This window comes from Oppia nitens, unplaced genomic scaffold, assembly GCF_028296485.1.
Source record: "Oppia nitens isolate AA-2021 unplaced genomic scaffold, nextdenovo-longstitch-racon4-pilon3 scaffold5_pilon_pilon_pilon, whole genome shotgun sequence".
Lineage (NCBI taxonomy): Eukaryota > Metazoa > Arthropoda > Arachnida > Sarcoptiformes > Oppiidae > Oppia > Oppia nitens.
In genome coordinates this window covers 7,157,571-7,183,465 of record NW_026533243.1, presented here as the reverse complement: position 1 = coordinate 7,183,465, position 25,895 = coordinate 7,157,571, and the positions used below count along the sequence as shown (strand labels likewise).

The 25,895-nt window shown below is 21.1% G+C and overlaps 2 protein-coding genes across 2 annotated transcripts; both read right to left on the bottom strand.

Moving 5' to 3' along the window:
• Positions 1-456: 456 nt before the first annotated feature.
• Positions 457-22,166, bottom strand: LOC128961696 (suppressor of lurcher protein 1-like). Its single transcript, XM_054307956.1, has 15 exons — positions 22,091-22,166; positions 17,992-18,136; positions 12,631-12,832; positions 11,953-12,396; positions 9,547-9,827; positions 9,372-9,422; positions 2,568-2,760; positions 1,579-1,746; positions 1,487-1,509; positions 1,377-1,418; positions 1,213-1,278; positions 1,048-1,150; positions 762-961; positions 639-692; positions 457-560 (listed from the first exon to the last, which is right to left on the bottom strand). The coding sequence occupies exons 1-15, from the start codon at positions 22,118-22,120 to the stop codon at positions 457-459; spliced, it is 2,106 nt and encodes a 701-aa protein (XP_054163931.1). The 5' UTR covers positions 22,121-22,166.
• On the bottom strand, positions 7,641-8,813 carry LOC128960852 (testis-specific serine/threonine-protein kinase 2-like). The gene has a single exon (XM_054306991.1). The coding sequence runs from the start codon at positions 8,714-8,716 to the stop codon at positions 7,745-7,747; it is 972 nt and encodes a 323-aa protein (XP_054162966.1). The 5' UTR covers positions 8,717-8,813; the 3' UTR covers positions 7,641-7,744.
• Positions 22,167-25,895: the final 3,729 nt, after the last annotated feature.

Below are 25,895 nucleotides of genomic sequence, written 5' to 3'. Positions count from 1 at the left end.
AATTACCGCTAATTTTAACTTACGGTAAATATATCAAATTGCAATATAAAATTTCTGTAATCATATGTTAACTCAAAAGTTGAAAATTCAAGTACAGTAATAAATATTTTTTAAAAAATATAATAAATATACACAGATTTATAAATTTATTCTAAAAATATCTTTTTATTTAGAAAATCACGTTATATACAAATTTATTTATTTGTTTAATACATTATTCAATATAACAAATACTATATATAATATAATAAATATTAAATTTATTTGCATTTCCACAACATTTTTAAATACTAAAAAACTACTCATTATTAAATTTCTGATACAATATTATCAATTGCTGATTGACATTCAACTAATTAAAAGTTTTTATTGCATTTTATATAATGTATGAAACTATATGTATATATATTATACAAGATATATATTTGTATTTACAGAAATATTATATAAATGAGTTTAAAAAGCAAATAACAAATTGAAAGCTCGCTTCAAATGCCATGAAATAATGATTAGCGATATAATGATTGTGAGCTGTGATCGTAAACAGTAATTACTTGTATCTGAGAAAAATAAATATAAATTTATTTTTAAAAAATTAGAAATGAATTACAAAAATCATTTAATAAATAATTAAAAACCTTTGGCATGACTTGTGGCAAAAGTAGATATTTTTTGAATACTAGTACTTGTATCTAATAATTAATAAACAATAATAATTTTAAAAATAGTCTTATGATATAAATTGGATTAAATAGACAGACCATCGTTGGCCCGGAACTGATAGAAAGCCTCAAAGCCTGTGCCGTCAAACTTGTCGTTAGTCTTGAAAGCGATACGAAAGAACTTGTTGTCAGACTTGACATTCTTCGGTGTCTTTACGCCACAATTTCGCGACATTTTCCGGTCAACGGTCTGATAATTACTGAACTCAACGTAATCACTGGCAGTATTTGAATCGCAGCTATATTTTCAAAAATATTGACAAATATATATATTTTTGGTATCAATTACTAAAATTTGTTGTCTTAATTGTTGTGGAAAACATACGGTGGAACTCCTTCGACATCAAAATAGGCAAACGTTATGTGAACTTTTTCGTTAGACTGTCCATAAAAATGATAATGACATTCAGTATCACGTGGGTATAGACCTGGACACAAATATTTGCGATATATATAAATATCTATGAGATATGCATAATAAATGTCATACCGGGATAATTGGGTGATGTGAATGAACCGTTTGGATGTATTGTACTGTTGAAGATAAAACCACAGACTGTGTGTTTGAAATGATTAAATGGTTATATTAATAACACAATGATTAAGAAAATCAATTTAAATAATACTGTTTTATTAAAATTAATTGTGAGTTACCTGTCTCTCTGTCATCAGGTGTACCACCAGTTATACCAAAGTCTAAAATAATACAAGATTTATATAAATATAATAAATTACTGTATTATTATAAAATATTTTTTACTTACTATTAACAAATCGATAAATTGCACTGAAATCAGAATAATTAAAATAAAAATTGTTAGTATTATTGATACTAAAATAATTAATTAGTAAATACCGGAATCCTTTATTTTTACGGATGGCTTGAGTTGACTTGAATTCAACAGTCATTGAGGGGCCGTTAGACATGAGCTGAGACGGCAGCTTTTGGCCGCAAAAGTTATCGATTCTCTCTTTATGGCCATTAATTGTGATGAAAACCATCACCACATCTACGCCCTCACAACTGTTAGGTTACAAATGTGTGTAATAATAAATTGATTTATTATTAGTATATATATTATCTTTACAATACAAAAACTGTACAATAAGATAAATATAATGAGTTAATAGTCATCTCTTTGTCTATTATTTTTTGTACTCCTTATCCACAACTTTAATGGTTTTAACAAAACTTAAACTCTATAATCTTTTATCATTAAATAAATTGTATGACAATATATATATATATAATTTAGTTTTTATGTACTTAAATATCACAATTGAGACAAATGTTATTCAAGCGCTTAGCGACTTATTGTTGTAAATAATATATTTGACAAAATTGTTGTCAAAATTTGTAGTTATAATCATTAAATATCATAAAATGTTAAAATTGTAAAAATAAAATTATTTTTTTTTAGTTATTGATTTAGTTGTTGTTACTTGAGTTTGCAATTAAATAAATAGCAAGAAATAATTCATTACTAGATTACTTAATTCAATAATTAGTACACATTAAACATATTATATGATATGATATAATTAGATTGAATATAATAACAATTTATAATCAAAAACTCATAAATTTTTGCTTAATGTGCCATAAAATCTAATTAAATATATTAAGATTATATTAAGATATATTAAGTTCTATTGAAATTTAAGCAATTGCTTACAGTAATAGCAACAACAACAACAAAATTAGATAATCTAATAAAAATTTTAGTTAAAACCAATATAATGATATATTAATAATATTTAGTGTATTTTATAAACATAAAATAATTATCGGTAATAAAAATACAATTTATATTATGTTAAAAATGTTTTTTAAAAAATACTTACTCTCTGATGGGTCCAAACTCGTTGTGTAAGTATAGGTCAAAATCGGTAAACAATATTTGGATCCTTTCTTTGCCGCGACCATTGAAATGATACGTACAGTGAATATTACTCTGGTATGTCTCGGGATAGTTGGGTGATGTAAAGGTGCCATTTTTTGATACTAAACTGTCTATATGTTGATCACAATTGTTAGCTATTTCGTAAAATATAAAACATATTTATCTATTAATATCTTATGTATGACATTTAATATTAATTAATTAATCAATAATGATAACTTATTATACTGTAATTATAATTATTTAGATTATAAAGCTTTTTTTAAGCTTATAGATATAGTAATAAGTTTTATAATTGTAAATAAATATATTTATAACATTTGAATAAAATTTATTTTAAATGAAATCATTTAAAATAGGTTAAGTATTCACAAAAAAAACTTTTGCATTATTAGTGTCATTACACAAATAATTTAAATTTTTAGTAAATAAGAGTAAAAATTAATATGAATAACAAATTACTTCATTCAAATACTATTATATATATATACTGTATATAAATTATATAATAAATATGTCAATTAAACTTTAGACACATTTGAGTTGTTTGTTAATTTATCATAAATTTGTATTTTATTTAATTACTATTTATAGCAATATTATAATTTTTAATTTATAAAATTTTAAATGATAATACTCTAAAATTTACTAAAAAATATTGACATTATGTTAATTAAATTCAAATTATACAAAAAGTTTTGAAGATGAAAAACATTATTAATGATAACTATTTACTAAAAAAAATATAGTTTTTTTTGGTAAATGATGTGTTGAGTACTCAATTTCAGGACTTCAGCTAATGTTGACTGCAAATGACATTAATATTTTTGGCCATCACTTTGGTTTGCCATTCATAGTAATTGGGTATAACTTATATACTGTATATTAATATACAGTAGTTTTAGTAAAAAAAAAGTTATCTGAGAACATAGAGTTTAACATTACATATATTAATTTTTTATTATCAAATATGTGATCCAAACCAACATTTAAAATTAATGATACACTCAGTTCTCATGCTATAAAAAAAATTTTTAGTATTGTGTTTGATATATCTATATATATATATACTGTATATTGAAAAACTAATATCTAATTTCAGAAAATTATTTTCTTATTATTGTTGTTGTTATGATTTGTCATTAAAATATAACACAAAATTTTTAGAAAATGCTTTTTCAAAAAAGTAATTTATTAAAGATATAACAAAATAAATTACTTAACTTTAAAAATTTGTAAGAAATCAATAATTTTTTATAACATCAAACATAATATAAGACTCATTAAATAAATTACTATAATTTAGACGCATAAAAGTGGAATAATTTTAATAATTTAAATCTTTTATACATAAAAAGGTTAAAATATAAACTATTATTATGTCTAAGAGAATATATGATGTGTTTTGAATAGTTTTTATTTGTAATATATAAGTCAACAAAACTATTGAATTTTTTTTATTAACAATGAAAAACTATAAAAGTTTTTTATAATGTATTTTACTTAAGATATCTGTTAGTTATCTTATAAACCAAAATATTGTTCAAAAATACATCCGTTTTTTTACTTCCGGACAACTTTTTTCAGATATTAAATGTAATAATAAAAAGACTTGCTTTTAATGTGTATTACATAAAAAAATTGTTATACAATATGTCTAAATAGTAAAATATTATTTGATATAAATTTTCATCGCACTTTATTATTATTATTGTGTTCATAATATTAAGCAAACAATGTGTTCAAACAGTTTATGGGCTATACTTAAATATAAAAGTTCACAAAATTCAATCAATTTTAAATAACAAATAATATCAAATAAAGTCTACATAAAGATAAATAGTGATTCATTATATTTATGTTTAAAAGTATTGTGTATATGTGTGTGTGTGTGTGTGAGAGAGAGAGAGAGAGAGAGAGAGAGAGAGAGAGAGAGAGAGAGAGAGAGAGAGAGAGAGAGAGAGAGAGAGAGAGAGAAAGAAAGAAAGAAAGAGAGAGAAATAGAGAGAAAGAGAGAGAGAAAGAAAGAGAGAGAGAGAGAGAGAGAGAGAGAGAGAGAGAGTGAGAGATTTCAAATTAAAGATAATTATTTAAAAGTTAATTAACTAATAAATTACATTATTTAGTATTTGTCTCTATAATTTCAGAGTTATCTTATTTCCGATAACTCAAACAATAAAATATAGTTTTAAAAATTTATTCATAATGATAGATAATAAAATTTAATTTAACATTTTTGACATTTGAACAATTCATCTATTTAAAAAAAATAAATTTAATGATCCATTAATATAATTTATGATTTAATTAAATTTAATTTCATATATCATATAATTAGTAAATAACAGTCATCGTAGAAAAATATCACTAAAATGAGTTAAATCATTAAATATAAAATAAATTATTTTATATAAATTATAAATCAATAATAAAAATCATAATTTGAAAAATTTATATCAATAATGATATAAAATGTTAAGAATGTCAAAAATATATATTATTATTTTATACTATAAAGTTTATAAAATATTATGATAGCTAAACATTGTGTTTAAATTATATCAATATATCTTTGATGACCTCAATGTCCACAACTTATAAAACATTTTGTTTTTTATAGCAATTAATTTAAGAATCTTATATACACTAAATCATTATTGATGTTTTTAAACGCATTAACTTAAATGTAGATAAACATTAATACTGTGTATAATATAATATAAGTTGATTTTTGTTACTATTAAATGAACATTTTCTAGTTATTCTGATTAAAATATTTATACAAATTTAAAATATAGTTTAGTTATAATACTGTATAATAAATTATCAAATCATAAATTATCTATACTAATAAAATTATAATTATTTGCACAATAAAAATATAAATAAAATCTTTTTTGGTAATCTTTTTTTTGCTTATATTATATATTAATTACATCATATTCTTTATTCTTGAATTTAATTTTATAATTTATCGTAATTGAAATGTTTTGTAATCTCTATTTACTACATGAATAAATTGTAAAAGTAAATTATTTTAAATTCTAGTAAAAATCTAGGCAAAACAAAAAATAATTACATTAAATATAATTATCAAGCATTATAAATTATGTAAATAAATACTTAAATATATATTAAAAATTATATTACATATTAATTAATATTTTTTAGTATCTTTTCAAATTCATTCAATTGTACGTAGCATTCAATAGTTTGTTATCATTATAAACTTATTATTATTTTTATAAAATATTGATTTTCATATCATATTAATACTATATTTAAAAATTTCTTACCATAAGTTAAATATATTATTTTATTAATTAAAATAACAAATATAATAATTTTTGATATCATCGCAAAAATATTTAAATTATTAGATAAGTATAAACTTATAACCAGTATAAATTGTATTAAACTAGTCTTTTAAAATCAAGATATAATGAAATAATTTTAAATTACTTGAGAAATAATTACACAATTTCATAGTTTAAATTTTAATATATTTCTTAATAGTATTGTCAATAAATTAAGATGTTTTAATTCAACATTTGTATAAACAGTAATATAATTTATACTCTATTTGTGAGCTTCAAAATTACTAAAACATTAGTGAAATATTATAGTGAATCATATCATCTCTTTTGTTCAAAACATTAAAGGATGAGATGTCAGACAAACAGAGATTCAATGGCAGAGCGCATGACTTCACGAATTTGATGCCGATTTCAATGTTATTTTAATCAAATTGTTGTTTAGTTTTTTTTAAGTTTATATATTATATAATTCATTTTAATTTTACAACCTATACTGTATTTAAATCATTTATTTTAATTTATCTATTTAATTATTTAATTATTAATTTATTTCAATAAACTGTATTTTTATAATTAGTCTAAATTTTGTAGTCAGTATTTTAAATATCGGTAACAAGTTGTATCTAATTATGGTTTTTTAATTAAAACTATTAAATAATATTTTGTTATTGACTTAAATAGTCTAAACCAGACATTGTCATTAAGCTTATAAAATTTAATTGCACATATAAATTAGTAAAAAATAAACTAATAATGATAAGTTTATCTCACTTATTGTTTGATATAAATTTTCAAAGCTTTTACAAATTTTATAATATAAAATATATGTTAAATTTGTTATGCTATATACTGTATGTTATGCTTTATTCAAAAATCTATCACTAATAGTACTAATGGCAATGCTAAGGTCTAAACTAATATATCTATTATATAAATTAAAATTATTTAGATATATTAAAAATTGATATTAATAATATTAGTAATAGTTAGATATAGTAAGAAAATGATGATTTTCTACAATTTTATATACAATTTTAATGATCAGTAATTCAGACATTAAAGACAATAAACATATTAATAGTTAATGAAAGTAATGCTTAAAGTATTGTATAAAATAATTATTTTATAAAATCAAATGAATACTAGTTTGCAATTAACTTATGCTTCAATCGATATATATATATTCTTATAKATACTTAGCTCCTGTAGTTTATAGTCTAACTGTATGTATGAAACATAAAAGGAAAGGCAATGGCAACCAATAATTCTTGTGCTGATCACTAACAGTGAATCAGATTCAGGAAATGAAAGACTAAATGAATGGAGAAATAGAATAAAAATAAAATCTAACTTTCCTTTTGAATATATATTGTAATGTAAGACATCTAATGTTATGGCATTCAAGCGAAAGATATATTAATTAGAAAATCAAAACACATTGAAGCCTAACATCTCATTGAATTAATTCATTTAATCCAAACTTTAATTATGTTTTATCATTAAACAATAATATCTGTAATTATAATTCAAATGATTTTCAATATTACTATCTTATAATATACAGTACATCACCCAAAATAAAAGTTATTTAATTATCAATTGTCAATTAGAAGTAAATTATTATATCATAATATTGTATAAATATTAAATTTCTGATATTATTAATAATTTTTTAATTCAATTAATTATTTTGCTGATTATGTTATTTATTGAACATATGTACTGAGTATATACCGGAATATTTTTTTAAAGTATCATTTATTGTACGCAAAACACTGGTATGAATATGATATATGGGTTGTTATGAGCCGAACAAAGACCAGGTATTATTGCTGACATCCGATGAAAGCCACGAATGATTCAATATCTCAAAAACATGTAGTCTTTGAAGGGGTGAGGGCTCTAACAGATGCGTCAATAAGTCTAACAAAAGTCTATCTGTTTTGTACTTCTGTTCAATAGTCCACTCGCTATTCATAACTCTGTTGTAGTGGTAGTCCATGTCATCTGTTTTATCGACGTCTATGTTTTCACAATTATATGGGAAGTCGTGGGTAACCATCAGATAGAGTACGACTCCCATACTATAGCTGTCGGCAATGAACGCGTCATACGATTCGTTGCGTAATTCACAGGCGATCACTTCGGGCGCCTCATATTCAAGAGTACCGCACGCGTGATCTGTCATTACCATTTCGTACGAGCCGTTGGAACCATATTTCACGCCATAGATGGCGTGACCGAAATCGCACAGTTTGGCCGTACCATTACATATGATAACATTGTCCGGCTTGATATCCCGGTGCGCAATACCTAATAGGTGCAGATGATTGACGGCACTGGCTATTTGATAATACCATTGTTGGATGATTTGGGGGTCGAGATCAGTGTCGCGTGTCTTGTCGAGCACTGAGATGAGATCACCGCCGTCGGCCAACTCGCAGAAGATAAACAAATAGTTATCGAACGGTTGGTAACCAAATGTCATCATAATGTTTGGATGACAACAGTCTTGAACATCACTCAGAATCTGCAATTCGCGCGGAATAAACTCAGTGCGTATGTCTTCGTCTTGTTTATCCATTTCAATCACTTTTATGGCATAACCGACTTTGTCATAATCGACAGCTTTATATACCTTAGAATAGGCACCGGAACCCAAAAATTTGATAATTTTCAAATGATATTCTTCATCTAAGAATTTCTTGGCCTCATTGGTCAACTCATCCTCGGTATTGGTTTCTGTGTGGTCTTTGGACTTTGATTTTGACATATCTTACTATTTGTGTCTAACGGATACCGTTTATCTGTCTGTTCCCACTGTCTGTCTCCTTGATGTTAATTATGTGAAATTTCACACCCTTTTAGCTATTATTTCATTTAAATTAATTTTWTTTTWATTTTATTTGTTTATCAACTATTGTTGCGCGAGATTGTTGCACTAATAATTATATAAAGTAGCACGTGCGTTACATTATGCACGTGTACTGTACATTGAATATTTGCATTTGTAATCAATAATTTGTTAAACAATGACCAAATTAAAGTACGGAACAAATCTATATTATAGACAGCCAGTAGAAAATTATTTGCCCCAAACCCCATCCCCACCCACCCAAACACTTCCTAACCTAACACTCACCCCAAACTAAATAATAATTAAGTAATAAAACTAACATTTTATATATGTATAACTGCATAAAAAACAATAATTTTTTGCTGGCTGTCTATAATGTAGATTTAAGCCGAAAATACAAAAATTGTGTGTTTGGTTAGACTTAATTATTATCAAATATAACTTAATTATATACAAATTTCATATTATTTAGTAATAATTTGTATAATTTATTATAATATTGTTTATAGTATACAATATAATCAGTATATTATTAATTATAGTATTAAAATTATTATTATAAATGACTTACTTTTAGATGATTGTGTGGTCTCATCCTTATGAAGCAAATCTTCAACCGGCTCTGTAGTCAAAATTAAAATTATTAATTATTTGAAAATAGTTTGTAATATTGATTTTGATAATTAAAAGACATTAATTATTAGCAATATTATGAGTATTAATAGTATGAATGTTAATTAATATACCTGTTTGTGGTATTTGACTGATCTCTAGTTTATTAGTATCTATGGTAGTGGTGCTGATGGCATACACTAATTGTTGATTAGTTTCGTTGGGTTCAAACAAATAGGAGGCTTTGAAACCATTATAAAGCGGATGAGTGGAACTGGTCTTGAACTCGATGTATAGGTCGGGTCCACTCGATATTATTGGTACATATGTCTGGCGATTACATAATTGAGCGATTAGTGGTGCAGTTAAATCTTTGCCGTCATAAACTTGTATGACATCCTCACTGTAGCGACAACTGTAAACACAATTATATATTAACTTATAGTATGGTTATAAAGTGGTATATTGTGACTGTGATTAAAGTCACCACAAAAAAATCAATATTTTATTGCATTCACACAATTAGCAGATGCCGTTACCTGGCTTTAAGGTTAGATTGTATTAATAGAAATTTATAAATAAAATAATTGTATAATATATTAATTAATATTTTAGGATTTAAGTAAAAATATTCAATATGTATTATATTTGTAAATATTTTTTACTTTGTCACAGTTAAGGTATAGGTAAAATAAAATAATTTTTAATATTATGTTAACTTAGATTGACCAATTTATCAATATACAATATTAATCTTAAATTAAAAGCAATAAAACTATAATACTAAGTATTAAAAAATGTAGTGTCAAAAATTTTTATTATTTTTTCCATTTTTTTTAATTTCCAATCCAATATTATTTTTTATGACATATGTAATGCTTTTCATGATTTTTATGTATTGCATAATGTTTTTATAGTTTATGCTAAAGATAATTATCGGATAATCAAATTCTACAATATATTTAGACTACTTATTCAATCCATTTTTTTCTCCTACTGTCGATTTTAATAATATATATATATATATATTTATATTACTGTATCACACAGTTTGAATAAAGACATATTGAATGTGTGTATGTTTTACTAAAACTTATTAAAAGTTTTGTATCAGAAAAAATATAAGAGAAAACTTATCAATCATATGATCCAAATCTCTAGTGAATTGAGAAAACTAATGCTTTCACTCATTGCACTCATTGAACAACAAATATATATAACAATAACTTTGGTCTCAACATTAACTATTAGCCAGAATTGTTAGGAATTATACTAATATTGATTTAGATATAGATATAACAAATATCTATAACAAATAACATATAAAAGGGTATATGACTCTAATATAGTATACACTGTTATTATGATATATATCGGTATTAGTTTATATATAAAATATACAATTCAAGTATAGTTTTAGCTAGAATTTCCCATTTGACTATTAGTTTAACTTATTGTATAATATCATACTTATAACATATGTTATAACGTTTATAAACGCATTTGTAATCAATACTATTGATGCATATAATGAATAAATAGCTTTATGTACTATACTATCATATTATTTATGATATACTGTACAATATGTAGTCATTGACAAAAGACAATCATCTCATTACACTTGATATTCAATAAATATAAGATCACATTAACTGTGAGATACAGATAACTTATAATCTAACAGTTAGACACTGGGATGTCAATTATGAATGCTATTGTTGTTTCAAATGGTGTCATCAATTTGTTATCATTAATTGAATGTCCATTTATATGTTATCCATAATGTATAGTAATACAGTTTCACAATAAAAATTATATTAATTATTTTTTTCCTATACTGTTTGTCTAATCGCTAAGCAAATAATAACAAAAAATTTGTTCATAAAATATCTCTCTCTCTCTCTCTCTCTCTCTCTCTTTTCACAACAACAACAAAAACACAAAATTATACGATATGTGTGTATAAATAATATTATGAATGATTAATCATTTTATTTTTTAAAAAACAAAATGAGTTCATAACTAATTCATAACTTTTGATTATATTAATATTAAACTAAACTACTGTGCATAATAAAATTGATTGCAAATAATTAACCCATGTCATATTTAATAGATATATTATTAAAATTACTTTAACTTTTGCAATACTGTATAACTAAATATTATTAGTATATATATATACAGTACAGTATATAAGTTATATTAATCATAAAACAAAGTAATTTACTAAAAAAGCAATAAATTATTATAAAAATAATAAATATTATGTTTTCTATTGTTATAAACAGCTCTGAATTAATAGAGACATAAATCACACGAACACACAAACAGCAGAAAAAATTGTTTGTCACCAAAAAAACTCGTGAAATAAAAAAAATGATAAAAATATATACACTATTAATGTTATTATGATTTATTCATAAAAATACTACATTAATGACTTAATTAAGATAAATAACACTTTTAGTCAATAATAAAATACATTACTTATGATTTAATTTTTAAATAAATGATAATTTTTTTTGTGGCCAAACCTTTGATCGTTATCCATGAGCTGAATGGACTCGAAGACTATTTTAATTTTTTCGTTGTATTTGGCAAAGAAATGATACCCACAGTTGACATTTGGCGGATATTTTGACGGGTAATTTGGCGAATAAAAATGGCCGGACATGGAGTCATTAGTGGACAGTCGTATAAAACCGTAGTCACACTGCGAACCACTTAGCAGTTGGCCATCGGTAACAAAACTGGATTTATTGACGAACTGATAGATACCGCTAAAGCCGGTGCTATTGGTACTGATTTCGTCCGTATGAAACTCAAAGACCAGAACCGAATCGGTCGAATAATGAGTCCTACGGGCGTCGGCCAGCGATCGGCCACACATTACGGCACTCCATTCGCTGTACTCATTGATAGCTGTATCACCCGATGGCTGATTGAGAAACAATTTGACGTAATCACCGCTCAGACAACTATATTATATATATAAAACCAAAATAACAATAAAGAGAGAGTTGTATTACATAAATGAGTCATTAAGGGTGTCATTCAATTAATGTCGGTCTCTAAACAACTTTATAGTTATTTTTTGCCGTATCTATAGATTGAATTTACGGTTCAAATAATATCATATCAAATGAAATACAAAAAACGACAATAAAAACCAATTGATAAGATACACAAAAATTCAAATAATGATCGCTTACTTGTCAATAGTTTGATCGGTTTTTTGTGGACCGTTAGACACATCAAACGTTTGGAAAGTTATTTTCACCATTTGGTTGGTGTCGGCAATGAATATGTATAGCAAACAGTCTATGCCGTCCTCGTACTGGACGGGAAAGTTGGGTGATGTAAACATACCGTACTCTTTATTGAATGTGTCATCAAATGTCACGCAATCACAACCTGTTGACAATTATTTAATTTTTAATCTTTTTTAAAATTAATGTATACTTAGTTTTAATCTTATAATAATTTTACAATCGTCTCCAATAAAACAATACATAAATAATTACTATAATCTTTGATTTTTTTGCAATAAATMATTTTATTATTAGTAACAAAAAAAATTAGTAATTATCAATAGATAATAATAATAATGTATTTATTAAATTTTAGATAAATTTTGGTATAAATAATAAATAATTGTCATTTTTATAAAAACTCATTGATCTGTCTATGGTTTTATCACTAATCCTATATTTGTCTTAATATTATATAATATATTATACATTATTATATTGTTGTGAGTGACTGGTGTCAAACCAAAGGGTCATTTTTAGACCACAAATGTTGTAAATTGTTTTAAAACTTTAATTTATTTTTTGTTTTCTGTCTTTTTTATAGCATTAGTCACAACATATTATAAATCATTCATTGCTTATCATTTAAATCATTAAAACAAATAATTCAATATAAGTTTACAACTAACAAACAATTTATCAATAAAATAACGATGAATCAAATAAATTCAATGTTTGCAACTTTTTTTTAATACTATAAAATAATAATTATTATTTTTTCAATTAATCTTTTTTTAAAATTATCTTATTTTACACCAAAAACTTTTTAAAAGTCGATAAATTATTAATTAAACTTAAATGTCATTAATCTTTCAGAAAGTTTGATAACTTTTTAAATTCAAAACTCAAGAGTCTAACCAACAACAAAATGTATGTCAATTGTTATCTTATTCATAATATTTTTTTAAAAATTTTATAAAAAAAAATTTCATATATATATATATATATATATAAGTTTATATTTGATAAAATGGCCAAATGTCTAAATAAACCAAATAATAAAAATTCCTAAAATATTCTGTACGTGTTTTCAATTTTTGTGTTGATTTTTTTGTGTAATAAATTCTCGAATAATACTGAATTTTTGTTGTATTGTTATCACATAAAAACAATATTAACTAAAATAGTTTTTCGAATTCAAATTATTATTATTATTATTATAAAAAGTATCTCATATTTTACTTGTATTACAATAAATTGTAAATTTATGTGTTATATAAAAAAGTTTTAATATATGTTTGCAATATTTATCGGCAAATGTATAGTAAAAAACAAAAGTTTATGACTAGTTTTGAACATATATTACATATCATTAAATAACAAATTTTAATTTTTTCATTTTATTTTATTTTTCTTTTAAGATATACTGTAAAATATTATATTATTAAATGTGTTTAGTATTTATTTAAAAAATTTATTCAAAAGTCAAAAAATAATAATAAATAGTATAAAAGTTAAATAAACAATTTGTTTAAATAATGTTATAAACCCTTTGAACTTATTTTTTCTATAAAATATGGTCTTAAAATTGGTTAATAGAAATAAAAGTTCATGTTTTTAGACATTATTTTATATTATATTTCTAATAATTTGAATCAATATTTCAAAAATATCGTATAATATATTTATTTAATATAATAAAAACGCTAAATATTTTAGAAGATTTTTATTTTATCCGATAAACAAAATTAAAATTTTCTAGATTTGAGTCCAGTTTTTAAAACTGTAATATAGTTTGCTATACAATGATAGCAAAAATCGATGTCTTTGCATAAATTTTAAAGTCATTTCACTTTATTTTATAGTATTTGAAAAATAGTTTACAAAACTTTTCATTATTTACTTTGCCGTCTAAAATAAATTCACTGCTCTTTTTGTATTTTGGTTTTTATAGTCCTAAAAATTAAGACACACAAAAATAGTGCTTACTTTGTGTGTRTGTRTGTGTGTGTGTGTGTGTGTGTGTGTGTGTGTGTGTGTGTGTGTGTGTGTGTGTGTGTGTGTGTGTGTGTGTTTGTGTACCAACACAATCAAAAATCGTTGACTTTAAGAAAACAAATAAAAAAATCTTAGTATTGATTCAATTGAAATACAAAAAGTTTTAAATGATTTTATTATTTAAATATTTCAATTGTTTTTTAGCTTATGTTTTAATAAAATTATTTTTTAAATGTAAATAAAATTTTGATGATACCACAATTAATGAAAATAATAAAATTATAGATAGCTAGGTTTTAAATAAATTTTTATTTGTCTATCAAAAATATTTTGTTTCATTGTATTTAATATTATGGTTATATTCTTATTATAATTCAATATATTTTATACTATTCAACATTTAAAAATTTATTATACTAAATATAAAAAGCAAATATATTATGTATAATATATTAAATCTATTTTATTGATTTATATTTAATCAAATGATTTAGAATTTAGTAAAWATTCGTTTAATATTTTATAGTAGACTATCATTTGAAATAATGGTCTCATCTGTACATTGACTCTATAGTATAGAGTCTATATTATATTATGAATCATTTATCAAAATTTTTATTGGATTTTGATATTTTATAACAAAAATATAGGATATACTGTATATATTGTATATAAAATACAAACAAAAATATTTTCTAAAAAATAACTATATCTTTAGTCAATATTTAAATCACTTTTCAATAAATAATTTTTGCTATTTGTTATAAAATATATTAAAAACTTTATCCATTTGTTTAAAAGATGTGTCAATTAAGTTGACAAACTATACAATATAACACTATATATATACTATAACTGTATACATTGTATAGACACTAAATAAGATAATTAAATTTAATTTAATCATTAAATTGAAGGCATGTTCTAAAACATTAGTCTGGTTTGACATAATTAATATTTTTCATAAATAGTGCTATCAATAGTTAATTAACAATTATTTTTAAACAACAAATTCAACTGAATTTTAAACAATAAGACTTAATTAACAAAAACTTTGTATATATTATATATAATAGTTAAAGCATTGTTAATAATTAACATAAACTCTATTTATAAATAGAATATTTGTATTGAATAACAAATTCATTAAATTTTAAGATTGATTAAAAAACTTTTATTATAATATAATACTTTTTGTCTTAAATAAATAAGAAAATAGTTTGAATGAAATAACTTTTATTTTAAATTACAATTATTTTATTATTAAAAGTATCTGGCTTATTATTAATATTAAAAGTAATAATAATAAAGTATTATTATTTTTTTCTTATAAATTATTATTATTATTATTGAATTGAATGGAATTTATTTTCTAATAAAATGATATATATTATTTAATAGATAGACATTAACATTATTAGTCGTAAATTATAATTACTTTCGTTTCACTGATTATTATATAATATAATAGTCATAAATATAAATATAACAAATCATTAAAATGAAAGAAAAAATAGAGTAAATTATATTCAAAAAAGATATGATTTATGTTTGTATTACTCAATATAATAAACAAATTTAAGTATAAATTGTATTTGAAATTTAAATTTTGAATTCTCTCTCTCTCTCTCTCTCTCTCTCTCTCTTTCTCTCTCTCTCTCTCTCTCTCTCTCTCTCTCTCACACACACACACACACACACACATACRCACAAATAAATTAACATTTACTCACTCACCTTATTTTGCATTTATTAACAATCATAATACACATACATAATAAAAATAATATGTATAATTGTCTATCATAATTTTACTTTGTCATAGTAGCTATCAATTTGTAATAAATAATATATTAATTAGCTATACAACGATGATTTTATTACTAATTAATGTTGTCATAAAAGAAAACAAGTTTGAAAATGTGTTATTTTTATTTATTTTTTTAAATTATAATTAAATGTTAATTACAATATAGATAATTTATTGTTATTACTTAACTAAAATATAATTAACATAAACTAAAAAAATATAGATATAAAGTATTATAACAGTTATTCATTAATTTTAATTGCATTTGTTACAACAAATAGTAATATACAATATATATATATTTATATACAAACTGTTTATATACTTATCTATTAAATAATATAAATACAGTATATTATACCGTATATAGTAATATATAATTTACTTTAGCACACAATAATCACTTCTCTTATATATATATATTACTTCAATAATGAGCCGCAAACTCCTTAAAGATTTCAAATATAATGACTACTAAATTAATAAAAACTTTTATGAGTCAAACAAATAGTTTTTATACTTTATATCTGTATTAACAACTCAATCCTTAAAATAATAGCTTGTCTTATATGTTTGCGTTTATCAAATTGTTATCATTAAATGTATTACAATTGATCATTAAATTAAATTTTTTTATTATTATTTTGTTTATAATATACAAATGTAAATAAAAATTGTGATTTTGATAAAATGATATTAATAAATGAGATAAATTAAATAATATATTACTAAATAATAATGTAATTATTTTGTTTAATTATGATAGATATAATTATAAATAATTTTAGATTTTTATGCTATAACTTTAAAATATTTAATATACGATTATAATTTATAATCTAATACCTATACCTAATACAGTGTTTTGAAGCTGTCAATGCAATAATAGTGTAGATTATAATTAAAATTTTTATAAATTATAAAATAAATTTATTATATCATGTATTAAACTTCATTCATGTTTTATTATACAAAAATCATACATTACGTAAAAAATTTAAATTTTCAAATCTATTATTATAGACATAGATTATTGTAGAATATATGAATACATTAGATTCATTATAACCCCTTAAATCATACTTCACTGTATTATAGAAAATAACATATATTTAATATTGTAGTTTAATTTAACTTATCCTAAATAATTTAAATTGTTTAATAAAACTGTATAACCAAGGATTGATTTATTAAAATAAAAAATTAACTTTTTTGAGACAATTTAACCTTAGTTTACGTTTATGAATCAAATATAGTCTATATATAAAAAATATAGTAAAATAAATCTAATATAAAATAAAAAATTATTTAAATTAAAAGTTTTAGACAAATTTATAATATTTACTGTACATTATTAAAAAATACTATAGAATCTGTGATATAATAAATCTTTTTAAAAAAATTCTATAGATTATTAAGACAAACATACACTTTGTAACAACTGTTTAATATATATATTTTAYATTTAAGTGCAGGCATTAACTGACAAAAAAACTATAGTATTATTTGCTTACCGGCTCTAATGCAGACATTTTTCGGTATAAATAATGTGATGAATAAAAGCGTTTTATAAACAACTAATAGGAAGTATGCAGTGCTGGTTGTGATGTCTACTGATATGGAGTTCCAGTGCTGACAATGCTTTCCAATGGAGTCGACCTAAAAAATAATGGGTGAGACAAACAACATCACAATCATTGAGTGTTACAATAAGTCGCGAAAAAAGTAAAAAAAATATACAGTAAATTGCAAATCAWTTTTTTTTTTAAACAACAAAAGAAAGATTTTTTTTGTTGCACACAAATGAAACAATCTTTTATACGATTGTCGGCACAGAAAATAACAACAAAATTAAAGTAATTTTTCACAACTGATATCTTGGCTTTCAATTTATTCATTCATTTATAAACACAAATTCCTTAAATTTCAATTGAATATTATTCAAGTAATTTATTAAAAGACTATTAAATGGATATCTTTGTTATGTTTTAATTCTCTTAATATTTTTTTSATATGTTTTTTGTCAATAGATACTATGTTGGAAAACAAAATAAACTGTTTAGTGAAAAAAAATTTAATAAACATTTTTTTATTTACAAAAAAATATATAAAGACATTATAATCAATATTATATATATATATATATAATATATAATATAAACAAAATCGATAAATATTTTTGTTTAAATCTTAATTATGCTAAAAATAAAAAACAATTTTTTTAAAACTAAAATAATTTTTATTTATATACAAAATAGCAAAATAATAAATACTGAAAGTCTGTTATTTAAAAAATTTGAACATTATTATAATTTTATTATTGTATTTATCAATTTTTTATAAATAAAAATACAATGCATTTWTTAAAAAAAGTTTCTTACTAAYAAACTAAATAAATGTAAAAAATTATAAAAAGATTTTTAAAATAAAATTTATTTTGTTATGTTTTAGCAAATATTATAATATACTGTGTATTAAATTTAAATTAAAATTCAATAAAAAAAACTTAAACTATTATAATTTATAAAATTACTATTATATAATAATATCATTAATAAACTAAATAGTTATTTTGTAAATGATAGTCATAATAATACAAGTATTTTTTAATGATGACAATACAGAATTACTACTGTATAAGCAAATCATTTATCAGAAATAAATTTTTTTTTAGTTGTGAATCTAATCTGTATAAATTATTTATATAATAATTGTGATATTTAATTTTAAATTTAAAACTAAATTATTATTTAATATGATAGTGAAATCATTTTTCCAAAAAAAATATTTCTAACAATTTATAAAACATATAATGACATTTACATCATTAGGAAATGTGATATACATTAATATTATTATACATTTTGAATATATAAAATTTCAACTTTAATATAAATAATAATATTTTTTGAATGAATGAAATTCAAGCATTTATATGAAATGKTTTTTTTATATCAAGAATAAAATGTATYACTTTTACAGTCAGTGTTGCAAAAAAAATCAAAATAATTTATATTACAAAAGTTGCGAAACAATAAAACCAACACAACTATTATTTATTGGTTTTGAGCCCAAAAAAAATGTTCATAAATTATTTGAAAAACAAAAAAGACAAAACAAAACAAAAAATTGTTATTTTTTCAAATATGTATATAAATTGTTTGGAATTTAGTGTAAATTTTTTCCCTTTAATGCTATTATTTTTTACCACTTGTTTGGAAAGTATAAATATGTGAATCATTTTTCATGGATTTAAAACAAACCTAATTTTAATACAATTTATCACAAATATTCAATACAATTCACAAAAATATTTTGCATTCAAATTTTTTCTCTATATTTTTTTATAAATGTTTGATCTATTATTTTGTTTAACATAAGTTATGATAAGCATATATATATATATATATATATATATATATATATTAAAGAACTATAATTTAATAAATTATTAAATATATTTTTATATAAATTATACACAAATATATTGCATAATAATTTTGCTATATTTTATTGTTGTTGTTGTGTACTGTACTTCTACTGTATTATTTATGATTGCAACATCTATCTAATATAAATTATTAGTTACTATTTTAATTAATAATTTATAAAATTGTACAGTATTATAATTATTAATTTATATAAATATAAAAATATAATTTAAATAATATTAAATAAACGTCTTTCTTGTTATACCTTTATATAAATATGTTTTTATAAAGTGATGAATATTAATTGAAAATTGAAAAATGTTTGAAAATTACAGTCAATAAAATAAATATTTAGTTATTTAATTCAAATATTATAATTTTTTTTATTAAAATTGTTATAAATCATGAAATAAATGAATTAACAGTAAGCGAAATGAAAACAATATGTGAATATCTAACTTAAATATGATTTATGCAGTAAACGGTCAAATGGGTGACAAATGTATAGCAATTTTGATGGTCACAGATGTCAATGACATTAAAGCGTCTCTTTATTTTTGTTGGCGATATAAACACCAAATAATTTTTATAATATGACACAAATATTTCATAAAATACAGATATTTTTTATTATTATATTAGTTAAAGCTCTGAAAAAAACCAAAAGTTGACATTTTGTTTCAATTTGTTGACTCAATTGTGGGCCAATTATTAAGATATTGGGTYAACAAATTAWGACTACTAAGTGATAAAATAATATATTTATAAGCAATACAATATCACAAATTATTTCGACACAAATTGTTATACATAATACATTAAAAATTATATATATTTTTTCTATAAGATTATTTTAATTTATAATCTCAAATTACATTATAGAACAATAAATTGCTTAAAATTGTAAAAAAAAGTTTCATTTTTTCTTTCTATTTTTATTATAGAATAATATTGTATAGTATTGTACAAAAATTGTGTAAACAGTACTGTAATATATATAAAACATTAGTAAAGTATAATGTTTTTTAGCAATTTATTGAATTATATTTTTGATATAAAGGTGTTACCATTTATCTAAAGGATATATTTATTAAATCTCTAGAAAAAACTTTCAACATATTCTCAACAAAAAAAAGTATTAAAATATTGTTTACATTGTAATCAAGAATTATCGTAGTTTTTTTAATATAGCGGTATACATATATATTTATTTATTATATAATTTATGTGTTCTTAAAATTATTAAATTTATTAATATCCAGAAATGAAAACAATACATTATATTAGAGCTCAAAAATTGCTGGATAAACAAAAAATATGTGATATTTTTTCTCAATATAGTATAAGATTGAAAAACTATTGCCGGAAACTATTGCATTMTATCCATTGCTAATAGTAATTGACTTTTATTGAGTATTTCTAGTAAAACACTCAATCTTCATATAAATACATTTATATATTTATTATATTTGCTTATATATTAGTACTATTTATAATATATTGTGTATTTATWTATATAATTTCTCAAATGTCTGTCCCTATATTATGCTATTGTTTGCCACAATAAGATATAACAAAGTTGATATTTTTTATGTAATGTTTACAAAATTCACAATAATATAGTGTTATCTCATCTTTAAATTCTTTTACTATCCTATTGTTTACTATTATTTGAACAATTATTTCCTATTAATTTTCAATAAAAATAAATTATTTTTGCGCTAATAGATTAAGTAAAAAATATAAATATAAAATTTAATTTAATTTAAAGACTTAAAGTCATTTTAAACATTTATTCACTATAAGATATGATTAGATGTTATATTCTGTTATTTGTTTTATTTTTATATTTTTACAAATATAATGTGTCATACAATCTATAATAATCTCAACTAAAAAAATAAATAAAATTATATAATAAAATCATACAATAAAAATGAAAACATTGACCGACTAATTGAATACATGAGTCGCTTGTAATGTTATTTCCGTAAAAATTACTCTATTATTACATTAATTTTATATATAGTATAAACAATACTATTCTATACTTTCTTTCTTTCCTTCTTTCTGTTTCATTCATTTAATTTAACACTAAACTAATAAAAAGTTAAGATTTTTTTATATACAGTATATTATAATATAAAACTAAAAAAAATATTTTGTACTAACTATTGCTTACCTTATTATAAGATTTGTTTAATGATTTCATCACATCAGTCGATGCACTCAATTTTGATTATACAACTGTTTACGGATTAGCCACACGCGGAGCTGCCGGTGCTTTAGTACCGATGCACTTATTATTGTTGTGTTTGTCATCAAATGACAATCTTATTATTACATTGTTTTAACAATAAAAATCATTTGAATGGTAGCCGACGTTGTTAATGACAGTTGGCTTTTAAATATAACTATTTATTAAATAAATAAAAAATAAGCATTAAATCAAATTTATTTTGTCTACAAAATAATAATAATAATAATATATTTAGTATAAATTGTTTGCATTATCTTTATTTTTTGTATAAAAGTTCATTAGTTTAGTATAATGTTATAAAATTTAATATAATTTTTTCTAGCATTTAATCCGTTTTGATGAGATATTTCTAGCTAAACATAATATCATTTTTTATTTATTTTCATTAATAGTCATTTTAAGCTTTAYTTTGTTTATTGACAACATTTTAATTATATTTTTTTCTGGTTTACTCTCTTGATTAACAATCAAATACAAACTCTTAACACTATATTATAGTACATTATTTAAAGTATATTTATATGTTTACAGTAGTATATATGAATTGTAAGCTTCAATAATACTATTCAATAGATAAAGTATGCAGTGATTCACTCAAAAGTAAAATTAGACCAAAAAAGAAATCAATGAAAAATCGATTGAATGATAGAATTGATTCTTATTTATTATTAAACACATGTGTTGTTGTTGTTAATAGTTTATATAGTTATTGTTATAATTGTTTAAATTTATTGATAAAAGCTAATAAATCATCCCAAATAAAATAATAAACTATTTTTATTTTTGCAATGATTTTTTTWAAAAAATATACTAAATTATTTTGATAAAATGATAAAAATAATTTATTAACCTAAACAAGTAATACTATAAATATTTTGCATCTATGTTATACCATAAACATATAATTGTATATCAATAAGATTTTAATAATCAAGTAAACCAAAATATTTATTGTAGAAAACTATTACGTCAATTGTTAAAGTTTGAGTATATATATAATTATAATAATTAATTGAATTGRAGTTATTTGATAAAACATAATTAAATTGTTTTATTATTTTTAAAAGTAATTAAAATTAATTGAACTTAGTTTTAGTTTTATTTATTTATTATTGCAAACAATAGTGTATAAAACGATAGCTTTTGTAAAACAATATGAAAATGTTATTAATTTATTTTATTATTAATACTATACTAAACAATAAAACAAATGGCACTAAAATTTCAATAGATGTGTCACAATATTATCTTACAATAATAATCATAATAATACTAATAAAAATTATTTTATTTATTATGAATGACATGAGATGACATATAATATATTGAAAATGTCTAAAAATTGTCGAAAATTAAAGTAAAATCAAATAATACATTTAAAAATAATAATAATAATAAATATTTTTAGTTTTTCTTTCATAATCTCTATAAATTATTTTTATGATTATCGTTAAGAATATTCTGGCGTCAAATTAAATTATTTTTGTGAACATAACTGTAATATTGACATAAAACAATTTTTTTGAGATAAAAATATGCTATGTATTCATAATAAGTATTAAATAATAAAAGTTTTAAAAAATTTGAAATTAATTTTTATAGACAAATAAAATTATTATTTTTTAAAGAGTATTACATTTTTACTTTTTTTGTCTGTTAAGACATTTACTATAATAATATTATTTTCAGTCCTATTGTAGACAAATTTAATAATATTTTTTGTGGCCTAAATATTATGACTATTATATTAATACAACTATTATGATAGCAAATAATTTTATATTATAATATTAATAATAATAATAATTCTATAATGATATAAAAAAAATTATAATTGTTTCAATTGTGTACTTAAAAATAATATAAAATATTGTTATTACTGACTATGAATATGAAAGACATTATCATTTAGTGTCTCTCAAAATCATAATTTTAACTTAATTTATACATATTATATGAATATCATATAGTATTCACAAATTAATTACAATTATATACATCTATAATAATAAATCTATAAAAATAAATTCATATTTACTTGAGTTAATAGCCTTTAAGGCAATTTTACTAAATTCAAAATTTATTATATGAAAATCTATTGTAAAGTAAATTTTGAATTAATTAAAAACTGAATTATTTACATAAATATTTTATTATACGCTCTTTAAAATAAATAATAATAATATTTGAATTATTAAAAATCAGATTAAATCTATTTTTCTCAAATTATTTATTGAATTTAATATAATTTATTTTTGTTCAAAAACGCCACAATTGAGTACAAAATATTGATTTATATATATATAAATATAAAAAGCCTATACTTTAGTTATTGTTTGACCAAAAAATAATATTTGACAATACACTATATATTTAGTAGAGGAATAGTCAATATCTGTATATAATATATGTTTTGAAAATATAAGATCAAAAAGTTTGCTGTCGTTGTCATTGAAATTTATTGACCGGTTTTTGTTGTAAATAAAACACAATAACAACAACAACAAGAAAGTCAAGAAAATAAGGTATTAGAAGAAAACAATTGACAACCGCTTGGATGGCCATTCATCTGATCCATTGAATGACTAGAAAATATATATATAAATAATAAGACTCAAAGTTTGGTCAACTCTAGACTTAAATAAAAGAGTCAACTAATTAATAGATTGTGAGAAAATACATCAATAGATAAAGTGTTTCACTAAAAAAATATATTATTAAATGAAACTTTCTATAATTAACTGTTGCTATTGTTGATAACAAATATATTGATAATATAGTTTAAATATACATAAAGTTTTACTTTAAAAATTCCTATTTTTATTATTTATTTATTTTTTGTGTTCAATTGTCACTATTAATATATTAGCAGTGCTGCAGATTGTAAGGTTTGACACATTAAGTTTAAAAAATAGAGAATCTAATATATTTTTAAAATAAAAAGTTAAGTTCAGTAATTATTTAATTAAAAAAAAGTAGTGCACAGTTTTTAATTAAAAAAATTTATCAATATTTTTTAAATCTTAAAAAATAATAAAAATATCTTTAAAATAAAATTAACATATTCAAGACTTGATTTTATACTTACATTAATACAATATATTTTTATAGCTTATATTTGACTTACAATACTGTATATATATATATATATATACAGTATATATATAGTATATATATACAGTGTACGTGTTTCAAATCAGATCTTACAAACAGTTAATCAATATTTTAAAACTATTTTTATGTCTTATTTTTGCAATATTTAAATTAACGTTATACTCTATTTTTTGTCGATAAATTTCACATTATTAACGATAGATTTGATTTGATTTTATTAAATTTAAAATATAAAAATGTTTGTATGTGTGTGTGATTTAGAGATGGGCAAATAGAAAGTTTCTAATAAATTTCCCTGAGAAAGTTTCTAGAAAGTTTCTCAGGAATAAATTTCTATAGAAATTTAACTTTTTTGTTATACTATGGGATCCCCATATCTATAGATATTGTAAAACTATAAATATATTAATGAGACATACTACTATACATATAATATTATACTATATAATGTACAAATTTGTATTGTACAAAATTGTGTATTTTGTATATAATTGTGTTTATATACAAAACCTATATAAATAATTATAATTATTTAATAATAATCAGTTTTGTAAAATTTTATTCACCATTTTATTATATCATAATTGAATAAATAAATTTTTTACTTTAATTA